The following is a 12,397-nucleotide window of genomic DNA, read 5'->3' on the forward strand; positions in this document are numbered from 1 at the left end:
GGGTGCAAGAGACCTTTGTGTAGTGAGTAAACGAATGTGAGTCCAAAAGCCCTGCGAAATAAACACTTAACCCCTAGGAGGAATAACCACAACAAATATTACTCCTACCGCGCGAAGGTCAGTCACACCCAAGCCACGCCCGTTAAGGCGGGGCCGCAGCCGGAAGCCGCATCTTGACGGAAGCTCCGCTAGTCCAACTGGGCCCTCCTCCTGACCTGCCCCGGCTCATGCCCCGCCTAATCTAAAGTAGGTGAAAGGTCTGCGGCACTGGTGCCCCAGCTAGGGCGCCAGAGCAAGACTGCCAGGAACTGACAGGCAGACTGACGGACGGACTGACCATGGCAGACGAGCCAAAGACTATCAGCCCGCTCAAGAACTTTGTGGCTGGCGGCTTTGGCGGCGTGTGTCTGGTGTTCGTGGGGCATCCTCTGGACACCGTCAAGGTGAGGGGAGGTTGGGGCGCGGGCTTGGGGAGGAGGCCTGAAGAGGGCTCAGAAAGTGTTCTTGGCGAAGCTCTGCCCCTGGATAGAAGTGGGGGCCCATATGAGCTTCCGAGAAAGGTCTAGAGACTCCCTTTCAGGAGTGGGCGGAAGCTGTACCTAGCGCCCCAAAGAGCCAGACTGCGCAAAATGAGCAGCCTTGAACTACTTTTTCAGGAGCTCTTATTTAAAGGTCTCTGTCCCGCAGTCTTCTGACCCCGGGCCACTGCTTCTTGGATGGAAAAGAGAAAGCGGCTTTCTAAAGCCCTGGTTTTATCATCAAGGTTGAAACAGGTCCCTTGTAAAGCCCGTCCCAGGAGGACAACTAAAGACAGTGGTATGGTCATTCTGGAGATGTCATTTGACACACTACCCTGGGACCAGAGTGCTTCATCTCTATTTCTTTTGCATCTTTCCCTGCTCAACAAGGCATTTTCACTCTGTGACCCACAGTAGCCTCCATACTATACTGTGTAGAGATTCCCCTGTGGGAAATAATGAGATCCTCAATGGCTAAGCCCTTTCCAAGGAAAACAGATGTCCAGCTTTACCAAGGGCCAAGCTGATCCATAGGCTAATGCTCAAAACTCCCTCGTGAAAAGACTGGGGGTACCTCAGTAGTAGAGCCTTCATGAATAAGGCCCTGGGTTCAATTCCTAGAACTGTGAAAAAACAAACAAAAGTTCTCCAGTGAGGAAACCATGGTCAAAGTCTCCATGAGAGAGGAGACTTATCCTTTCCTCTGTCTTTTTTACATCACTTCTCAACTCTTCCCCTTGCAACACTTAAGCAAGTCCTTGCTGGAGACCAAAGTCCACGTCCTGTGACTTTGCATTTGAAACTTTATCCTAGTTTTCTAACTTTATTTCTTAGACACAGACTTGAAGGAAAATGACAGGTCATGGCCAGGGTGGACCTGTGGGCAGCAGACAGGTGTCTTATAGAAACCTACATGTGTGGGGTTTGTTAGGATGTTGGATCCAGTTTCTTTCTCCTTCCTTCCTTTCAGTAGTCTTGGCAATAGGTTGTATGATGTCTTTCAAGAGGGAAACTGCCCTGAGGTAGAGCTTGTACTGGGGTCATTCTATGACCAGGTTTAAAGCAGCTGGGCTGGTTAGGGCATTGTGCAACATGAAATCATATGTTTATTCAGCACATGGTAAATACAGTGTGTGTTGGTGCTTCTCAGACAATGGTATATAGGGCCTTAAAAAATAAAAGGCCCTTGGGCTGGGGCTGTAGCTCAGTGGTGGGTGGAGCACTTGCCTACCATGTGTGAGGCCCTGGGTTCAATTCTCAGCACCACTTATAAATAAAGTAAAATAAAGGTCCATTGACAACTAAAAAAAATTAAAAAAAATAAAATAAAAGACCCTTATTTACTGCCTTATGTATATATTGCTTCTATCTCCCTATCCTCTTGTTCTTGATATTACTCCCAGGAAGGGCCCAGTGACCTCTGTACTGAATTGTAAATGACTGAAAATACTCCTTGGCATTTTGACATTCAGAAAGTCTCTTTTTCATTAAATCAAATCCACAAATTGCTGACTGTTCTCCTTTTGGCTTCAGAAAGTTAAATTGGCCCAACTAAAACCTAACCTTGAAGTACTTTCAGGGGTTCAAGGCAACTGACCTGTGGCCCATATATCCTAATAAGCCAAGAACTGCAATACCACAGAGATGGGACCTGGGAAAATTCTTAAGGCAGATATTGAAGAGCTGGCTGAATTCTGACTGAAAGAGTAAAGAGACCCAGACAATTTGGCATGGGAAGGTATCTTACTCCATTTTATGCTACTGTAGCAGAATCTCTGAGACTAGGTAATTTATAAAGAATAGAGATTTATTTCTTATAGTTTCAGAGCTAGGAGGTTCAAGATCCAGGGGCCCACATCTAGCCAGGGTCTTTGTACTGTGTCTTCCCATGGCAGAAGGTGGAAGGGCAAGAGCGCAAGAGATTGAACTCAAGCCTTGAGCCTTTCTGTAGTTGGCATTAATCCATTTATGAGAGTGAAGCCTTCATGATCTAAACACCTCCTATATGGTTTATATGCCTTTGGATTAAGTTTCTAAGATATGTTTTTGGCAAGAGTGAAGGCAAATGTGGGCTTGAAGTAGGGTGTCAGAATGTAAAATAACACCAACTGAGGACTTTAAAATTCTCACTGGTTGGGATGGCTGGTGTCATAATGACAGGTATAAGGTTTATTAAAAAAAAAAAAATCAGGCGCAGTGATGCATACTTGTAATCCCGACAGCCCAGAAGGCTGAGACAGGAGTATCTCAAGTTCAAAGCTAGCCTCAGCAAAAGTGAGGTGCCAAGCTACTCACTGAGACCCTGTCTCTAAATAAAATAGGGCTAAGGATGTGGCTCAGTGGTCGAGTACCATTGAGTTCAATCCCCAGTACCCCCCCCCAAAAAAAAATCACAAAAGACTATCAATCAGAAATCCTGTTTTTTAAAAAAATTGAACTCAAAACTTTTTGCATGCTAAGCAAGCACTGGCTCAAGTCAGTTTTTGATCCACTTGGCTCACCTTGGAAGTTATAGCTGACCATGAAGAATCTGAAAGCCAATATAAGAGATTCTGGATAAAAAATAATGGTAGCCTCTGTACATTTCTACTGTTCTATACCATAAACCCAGACTTGCATGTTACCTTTATTACCTAGAGAATGACTTCTGTATACTGTGGCCTGGAAGGCCCTAACAAATGTATCAGTGAAAGATTCTAAAGAAATAAAGGGGGCTGGAGTTGTAGGTCAGTGGAAAAGCACTTGCCTAGCATGTGTGAGGCACTAGATTTGATTCTCAGCACCACATATAAATAAATAAAGTAAGGTCTATTAAAACTAAAAAAAATATTTAAAAGAAAGAAAGAAAAAAGGAATAGCCAGGTTTGGTAGCACACACATATAATCCCAGAGATTTGGTAGGCTGAGACTAGAGGATGGCAAGTTTGAGACCAACATGTTAAAAAGGATGTTTTAGAAAGGTTAGTATAGTGGTATGCTTAAGAAGGATTTAAGCGGAATAGTGAGCAGGAAAAAAACTACAGAAGTAACTGGGTGCATCAGTTATTTATTGAACTATAACAATTTAACCCAAAACTTAGTGGGTTAAAACAATAATTACTCATCAACTCTCACAATCTTTGTGAGTCAGATTTTTAGGGAGCACCTTGGGTAGATTGGTCTGGCTTAGGGTTTTGTGTTTTTTTTTAGTTGTAGATGGACACAATATCTTTTATTTATTTTTATGTGGCTCTGAGGATCGAATCCAGTGCCTCACAGGTGCAAGGCAGGTGCTCTACCACTGAGCTACAGCCCCAGCCCTGGTTTAGGGTCTTTTTTGAGGCTGTAATCAAGAAGTTGGCTGGCATCCATAGTATATAAAGAACACTTACGACTCAATAATGAAAAGATAAATAGTCAAATTAAAAATGGGTGAAAGATCTAGACATTTCTCCTAAGAAGATGAACCAATGACCCATGAACACATGAAAAGATGTTCAACATCATTATGCATCATGGAAATGCAGTGAGAAGCCAGATGTGGTGGTCCAAGCCTGTAATCCCAGCTACTTAAGAGGCTGACACAAGAGGATAGCAAGTTGAGGCTAGCCTGGGCAACTTAGTAAGATCCTGTCTCAAAATAAAAAAATAAAAAGGACTGCAGATATAATTTAGTCATAGAGCATTTGCCTAACATGTGTGAAACCTGGGGATTCAAGCCTTAAAACTGAAAAAAACAACAAAATACCCAGCAATAATCACAATGAGATACCCCATCCACTATATACCTCACCAACTATGATGGCTATAGCTATAATTTTAAAAATAATAAAGTGTTGATGAAGTTGTAGAGAAATTGGAACCCTTGTAAGCTGCTGGTGGGGATATAAAATGATGAGGCTATTAGGGAAAACAATCTGATGGACCCTCAAATGCTTATAAAGAGGAACTGGGTATGTAGCTCAGTGGTAGAACATGAACTCCACATACCCCCAGGTCCTGGATTCAATCCTCATCATGCATGCACACACACACACACAAAAGTTAAATAGCATTAACATATGATCCAAAATTCTAATCATAGATGAATATCTGAATACCTGTGATGGTTAATTTTGTGTGTCAAATTTACTGAATCTGGGGCTAGGGATGTGGCTCAAGCGGTAGTGCGCTCGCCTGGCATGCGTGCGGCCGGGTTCGATCCTCAGCACCACATACAAAGAAAGATGTGTCCATGGAAAACTAAAAAATAAATATTAAAAAAATTCTCTCTCTCTCTCTCTCTCTCTCTCTCTTTAAAAAAAAATTTACTGAATCTTATTGTACCTAGATATTTGATCAGACACTATTCTGGGTGTGAGGGTGTTTTTGGACATTAACATTTGAATAGTAGAGTGAATAAAGCAGATCTGCACTCCCTAATGTAGGTGGACCTTGTCCAATCAGGTGAAGGCCTGAATAGAAAAGTCTGTTAAAGGAAGCTGCTCCTGTATGCCTGCTTGAACTGAGACATCAGACTTTTCCTGCCTGCAGACTCATACTGAAATATTGGATCTTCTTGGGTCTCTAGCTTGATGATGGCAGATCTTGGAACTTCCCAGCCTCCATACTGGCATGATCCAATTCCTTATAATAAATCTCTTGAGTTATATATCTCCTATTTGTTCAGTTTCTCTAGATAACACTGACCAATATAATACCCAAGAGAATTGAAAACATATCCATATAAAAACATCCATATAGATACATGAATATCTATAACAGCATTACTGGCACACACATTTATAATTCCAATATTAGAAAGCTGAGGCAGGGTGATCCCTTGAGCCCAGGAGTTCAACCATAGGAGACACACATTCTCCAAAAAAAAAAAGGTAAAAACACAATTGTTTATCAACTGATCAATGGATATACAAAATGTGATATACAATAGGATATTATTTGCCAATAAAAAAGAATCAGGCGGGAGATTTGAATGGAAGGCGACACTAGCTCCTCCTTGGCACGCTGCCCATGCGCTGTCGCCTCCTCTGTCGCTCAGTAGACAGCCAGCCTTTAACTCCCAAACCTTGGGACGCCCCGGGCCGATGAGGCGCCCCGCCCCCTCACCAGCCCCCGCTGCAGCGAGCCTCCTTGGGTTCTTCCTCGGGTCAATATAGTCGGTGAGAACTGGCTGGATTAATGAGCAAAAAGCTGCAGAAGAACACAGACCTCTTAATAAGAAACTACCCCTACAGCCGCCTGGCAATAGAAATATGTATGAAATTCACACGTGGTGAGTACTCCAGATGGCAAGTCCAAGTCCTGTTAGCCCTTAAAGAGGCGGCAGAAGCAGTTTTAGTTCACCTCTTTGAGTTCATCCTCCTCTCCTCTTCCCCAAGGAGGTGCAGCTGGCCAGGAGGATCTGCAGCATTGAAGAAGGACTTTGCTGAACTCCTGCAGCTTTGGCTCTGGATGTTACCTAGGACTCTCTGGAGCTACAGCTAGACCAGTGGTGTCTGAGGTCCTGCCTGGATTTTGCTCTCTCTGAGCAGTGTGTGCCTGTTGCCCTTTAAATTTTCTTTATGAAGGAGAAGACTGCCTGTTTTCTCTGTAGCAGAGGTATTATAGGAGACATTTAACACAGTTTCAAAGACCTGAAAAGACTTAGTTGGTATGTTACTCATATGATTCTTAAAGGATTTTGAAGACATCAATCTGCTATGTTATAGAAAAAGGATATTTATTATTTAAGATCTTTCTGTACTATATGCATTTTTTTTTTTAAAGAGAGAGAGAGGAGAGAGAATTTTAATATTTATTTTTCAGTTTTTGGCGGACACAACATCGTTGTTTGTATGTGGTGCTAAGGATCGAGCCTGGGCTGCACGCATGCCAGGCAAGCGCGCTACCGCTTGAGCCACATCCCCAGCCCCTGCATTTTTTTTACCATATGTATATTTGTACTTTTATTGAAAATGTAATGGAAAAGAGCACTTCCATTTGTTGCATGAAAGGTTCCAACTCTCCTCACGTACAAATATCTGCCTTCCAGATTAATATCATTAGTGCCTTCAACAATGTGTTGCTTTTAAAAATTAAATTGGGAGTTGAAATAGAAATAATTTTTTTGTTTGGTTTGGTTTTGGTGTTAGGGATCAAATCTAGAACCTTGTACATGCTAAGCATACACTCTACTCCCAGCCTGAAATTTCTCTGATTCCTCCAGCAAATTCCAATCAAAATAATTCAGAAATTCTATCTTATAGAATTTAGCATTTTATTCTTAGTTATAAATTATAGATATATCCATTCAAGATTTTATTTTATTTTTAAAAATATTTATTTTTTAGTTATAGGTGGACACAGTATCTTTATTTTATTTGTATGTAGTGCTGGGGATAGAACCCAGTGCCTCGTGCATGGTAGGTGAGTACTCTACCTCTGAGCCACAGTCCCAACCCTCAAGATTTTATTTTATTCTAATTAAAAATTTTTTTTTAGTACTCGGGTTTGAACCCAGGGGCACTTGACCACTGAGTTACATCCCCAGCCCTTTTTATTTTTTATTTTGAGATAGGCTCTCACTAAATTGCTGAGGTTGGCCTTGAACTTGTGATCCTCCTGCCTCAGCCTTCCAAGTGTCTGGAATTATAGGCGTGTGCTGACAAGGTACCCATCATCAAGCCTGGATTTTTTTTTTTTTAATATTTATTATTTATTTTTTATTTTTTTAGTTTCGGCAGACACAACATCTTTGTTTGTATGTGGTGCTGAGGATCGAACCCGGGCCACACGCATGCCAGGCAAGCGCGCTACCGCTTGAGCCACATCCCCAGCCCTAAGCCTGGATTTTTTTTAATAAATATTTTTTAGTTGTAGTTGGACACAATACCTTTATTTTATTTATTTTTATGTGGTGTGAGGATTGAACCCAGGACCTCACACGTGCTAGGCAAGCACTCTACCACTGAGCCACAACCCCAGCCCCATCAATCAAAGATTTTAAAGAGTTATTTCAATGTTTTTACAATTTTTACAATGTTTCTTCTTTGTGGAGAAATAATAAAAATAATTCTTTAATGAAAAAGTTAAAATGAAGTTATTGTTTTAGCACACAAAGATTATACCATATTTTTGTATATTAAGTTCCTCAGTTGCACACCATTTGCAAATAGCCACAATGAAAACAAGATAATCAAGGGATGTGGTTTTGCCTCTGGAGTAGAAAGGAATGGATAAAAAAAACCCTGTCCTTCTGTTACTAATGCAATTTAAGAGCTTTCCAGAGAAATGGGAAATGCCACCCAAAGATCTGAGAAACTGTGAGTGATGAAAATGAGTAGTGAGTGCAGATTACTAATAATGAGGTGTTGGTCAGCTAAATTCAGAGACAGACCAAAGGGAAGCACCGAATTTTACTTTCAATAAATTTTAGCCCTTTGTAAAAACTTCTTCTCATTTGACATCAAGTATATTTATGCAGACATTTGAATAAAGCTTATCTATCCATGAATATATTTAGTGTTCTTGTCAGAGTATCATTGATTAGAAGATTACAGATTTTCTCTAGTTTTTTTTTAACATTTATTTTTTAGTTGTAGTTGGACACAATACCTTTGTTTTATTTATTTATTTTTATGTGGTGGGGAAGATCGAACCCAGGGCCTCTCACACAGTAGGTGAGCGTTCTACTACTGAACCACTACCCCAGCCCTCTAGTTTTCTTTGACACTTCTTTGCTCTTGAAATTGTACTTAGTGGTATTTCACTACAATACATAAACATCATACTCAAATGCCAGGCAGGACTTGTGCTTTCTGCATCACATAGTATTTGTATAATAACATGAGAATAAGTAATTTACATCATGATGTTACATAATGTTACAATTTACTGTAAAAAAAAGAAATGAAATACTAATGAAATAAAAGAGATGTTATAGGTTAAGGGAATGCTAAAGACATATACAGAGGTGCAAATTTCCCTGTTCAGTTTGATATACAGTGGGGCCATTGCCACAGACAGATAGATGTGATTCTGGAGGGTAATTTATTTTAACTTCTGGTTTCAGGTCCGACTGCAGACACAGCCACCAAGTTTGCCTGGGCAGCCACCTATGTACTCTGGGACCATTGACTGCTTCCGGAAGACTCTTATTAGAGAGGTATGATATCTGGTGCTGGCCATTCCTCTTACTCATAGGAACACATTCAAGGAATTGTTTTGTTAACCCCTCCCCAGGTGATAGGACAGCTTTGATTGTGCTGGAGATCTGTTCCACATGCTAGGATATAGGTATTCTATTATTATCTGTTCTGTAGTCATTGGTGATTTCAGCTACTGTTCTATACAGATGAGTGAAGTCAATAAAATGTTTCTGTTTTGTAAGGCACCATTGAGAACTAGGAATAATTGAAGATATGAAATGGATGGAAATCACATTTGAGTCAATCAGTTTGACAGGGCTCCATATCAGAAGTGCATGTGAAGTACAGAGGAAAAGTCAGCCCATCTTTGAAACATAGAGATAAACAGAGTTTCCATAACCCTAGACAGAGACATTTGATTGGTTTGGAATTATTTGATTATATACCACAGAGCCACAACCCCAGCCGAGAATTCTTATTTTTTATTGAAGTGATAAAGGCCCTTAATTCTTTATTGAAAGGCTTATAACCAAGTAACAGAGTGGTCTTTATCTCTTCTCATTCTCCAGAGGTAGCTACTTTTAGTTCTTTCAGTTATTTATGTTGTTTTTACCTATTTATAATACACATTCACTACTGTATTTTATTTACCTTTACATATCTATCTATATCTATATCTATATTTATCTATATATAAATTTTTTAAACTGGGGATTGAACCCAGGGGTCCTTAACCACAGAGCCACATTGCCAGCCCTTTTATTTTTTATTTTAAGACAGGGTCTTGCTAAGTTGCTTAGGACCTTGCTAAGCAAGCCTTGTTAAGCTGGCCTGAAATTTTCTTTTTCTTTTTTTCTTTCTGGGTTTATGTTTGTTTGTTTGTTTTGGGGGAGATTGAACACAAATGTGCTTAACCATTCAGCCATACCCCTGGCCCTTTTTATTTTGTATTTTAAGACAGGGTCTCACTAAGTTGTTGAGGGCCTTGTTAAATTGCTGAGCCTGGCTTCAAATATACAATCCTCCTACCTCAGTCTCCCAGTTGCTGGGATTATAGCCATGTGCCATCATGCCTGGCTGGCCTTGAACTTTTTTTTTTTTTTTTTAAAGAGAGAATTTTAATATTTAATTTTTAGTTTTTGGCGGACACAACATCTTTGTTTGTATGTGGTGCTGAGGATCGAACCCGGGCCGCATGCATGCCAGGCGAGCGCGCTACCACTTGAGCCACATCCCCAGCCCTGGCCTTGAACTTTGAAGTCTCCTGCTTTAGCCTCCTGAGTTGCTGAGCTTATAGGTGTGTGCCACTATGTCCTGCTTTTTTATACATTTTGAATGTATTTTAGCTACCTATTAGTGTTAGATTATATTATTATTTTTTAAATTTATTTTTCAGTTTTAGGTGGACATAATATCTTTATTTTACATTTATGTGGTGCTGAGGTTCAAACCCAGGGCCCCATGCATGCTAGGCTAGCACTCTACCACTGAGCCACAATCCCAGCCTAGAGTTAGATTATTTTAATTCTTATACTTTCTATCCCTTCTTTCTGCCCCCTTGCCCATCCATATAATTTTATCACATTTTGTCTTTTATTTCAATCTGCTTTTTTGTTCTTGTTGCTGGGGATTGAACCCAGTGCTTCAGGAATACTAAGATGATTAGTATTTTCTATCACTGATTCATGATTCACAAATCACTATTTTCATTATTATAGTTTTATTTTTAAAATTTTTTTTGTAGTTATAGCTGGAGAGCATGTGTTTATTTTATTTATTTTTATGTGGTGCTAAGGATCAAACCCAGTGCCTCACATGTGCTAGGCAAGCACTTTGCCACTGAGCTACAGCCCCAGCCCTTCATGATTTAGTTTTATACATTTTTTTCTTTTAATCAAGTAATGTTCTATGGTATGGATGAAGACATCCCTTGTACAACTTTTTGTTTCCCATGGGATTGGATTAGTAATTCTGTGTCAATTTCCTTTGCTTCTTGTTCTTTTTAATTTTTTAATTGACACAGCAAAATTGTATCTATTTATGGGGTACCATATGAAATTTTTTTTTTCTTCTTCTTCTTCTTCTTTTTTTTTTTTTTTGGTGGGGTTCTTTTTTGTCTTTTCTTTTTTGGAACTGGGAATCAAACCCAGGGCTTCACATATGCATGGTAAGTGCTTTGCTGCTGATCTACATCCCAGTCCCGTGAAGTTTTGATACATGTATACATTGCATAATGTTCAAATCACAGTGAGTATCTATTTCCCCTCAAATATTAATCATTTTTTGAATTGCTTGTCTTTTGTCATTCTGTATCCTAAATGCTCCATCCTGGAGTCTTCCATTCTTCTACTCCTGTGTGAACTGGCTGCTTCTCAGGTCTACCATACCTAGTGACATTCTATAAATCTACTTCAACTCCCTTGGACTGGATCCTTAGTCTCCCAAATCCCAGGTGTTCTTCTTCCTGGGTTTATTATCTTGTTAGGTTGTGATAGCTAATTTTCTGCCTAATTAATTAATGATGATTTTTTTTCCCTTTTTTTTTGTACTGGGGATTGAACTCAAGGGTACTCAACCACTGAACCACATCCCCAGCCCTATTTTGTATTTTATTTAGGATCTCACTAAGTTGCTTAGTGCCTTGCTTTTGCTGAGGCTGGCTTTGAATTCTTTTTTATATATATATATATATTTTTAGTTGTCAATGAATCTTTATTTATTTATATGTGGTGCTGAGAATCGAACCCTGTGCCTCACACATGCCAGGCAAGTGTTCTACCACTGAGCCACGTTCCCAGCCCTGGCTTTGAACTCTTGATCCTCCTGTTTCAGCCTCCTGAGAGGCTGGGATTATAGGTGTATGTCACCATGCCCAGCTGTCTAATCATTTATTTATGTATTTATTTATTTATTTTTAAATATTTTTTTAGTGTAGTTGGACACAATGCCTTTATTTTATTTATTTTTATGTGGTGCTGAGGATCGAATCCAGCGCCTTGCTTGTGCTAGATGAGCACTCTATTGCTGAGCCACAACCCCAGCCCCTGTCTAATTATTTATTGCCTACTACATAGTTACTTTCATTACCACACTGTACTCATGAAAATTGATGTGCAGTCTGGACAAAAATCACATCTTTTATTTTTTATTTATTTTTTATTTTTTTAAAGAGAGAGAGAGAATTTTTAATATCCATTTTTTAGTTTTCAGTGGACACAACATCTCTGTTTGCATGTGGTGCTGAGGATCGAACCGGGCCGCACGCACACATGCCAGGCGAGCACGCTACCGCTTGAGCCACATCCCCAGCGCCCCCCAAAAAATCACATCTTAATACTCAGAAAATACAGAGAACTGAAGTGTAGCTCATTATTGGAATGTGTGTTTTGTATGTATGAGGTAGTAGGTTTAATCCCTAGTACCACCAAACATCAAAACTACCTTGGAAAATACAAAAATTTCTTTCTTTTTTATTTTTCTTTTGCCACCAGGGAATGAACCCAGGGGTACTTTGCCACTAAGCTATATCATCAGGCCTTTTCATTCATTTTTAATTTTGAGTCAGTTTTGGTAAGTAATTGAGGGTCTTGCTAAATTGTTGAAGCTGGCCTCAAACTTTCTATCTTCCTGCCTCAGCCTTCTGAGGTGCTGAGATTACAGGTGTGTACAACTACCTCTGGCACAAAAATTTCTTAATCACTTGTAATATCATCCCCAAGGAAATCAGATAACATTGTACTTCCTATTTTGTAGCTCACCCCCCCCCCCCCC

At 39.9% G+C, this 12,397-nt stretch overlaps 1 protein-coding gene across 4 annotated transcripts in view; it reads left to right on the forward strand.

Annotated features, from left to right (window-relative positions):
- Nucleotides 1-216: 216 nt before the first annotated feature.
- Nucleotides 217-12,397, forward strand: part of Slc25a20 (solute carrier family 25 member 20) — a 26,238-nt gene continuing 14,057 nt past the window's right edge. Inside the window, exons 1-3 of one of the 4 annotated variants that reach the window (XM_048793913.1) lie at nucleotides 294-443; nucleotides 5,879-6,098; nucleotides 8,551-8,643. In XM_048793913.1, coding sequence (XP_048649870.1) covers nucleotides 8,596-8,643 — 48 coding nt within the window. In that variant the 5' untranslated portion in view covers nucleotides 294-443; nucleotides 5,879-6,098; nucleotides 8,551-8,595. Of the gene's footprint in view, nucleotides 444-5,878; nucleotides 6,151-8,550; nucleotides 8,644-12,397 lie in introns of those variants that run through there. The other 3 variants (XM_015487246.2, XM_015487244.2, XM_048793912.1) reach the window with 3 other exon arrangements.

Source organism: Marmota marmota, unplaced genomic scaffold (genome assembly GCF_001458135.2).
Source record: "Marmota marmota marmota unplaced genomic scaffold, marMar, whole genome shotgun sequence".
Classification (NCBI taxonomy): domain Eukaryota; kingdom Metazoa; phylum Chordata; class Mammalia; order Rodentia; family Sciuridae; genus Marmota; species Marmota marmota.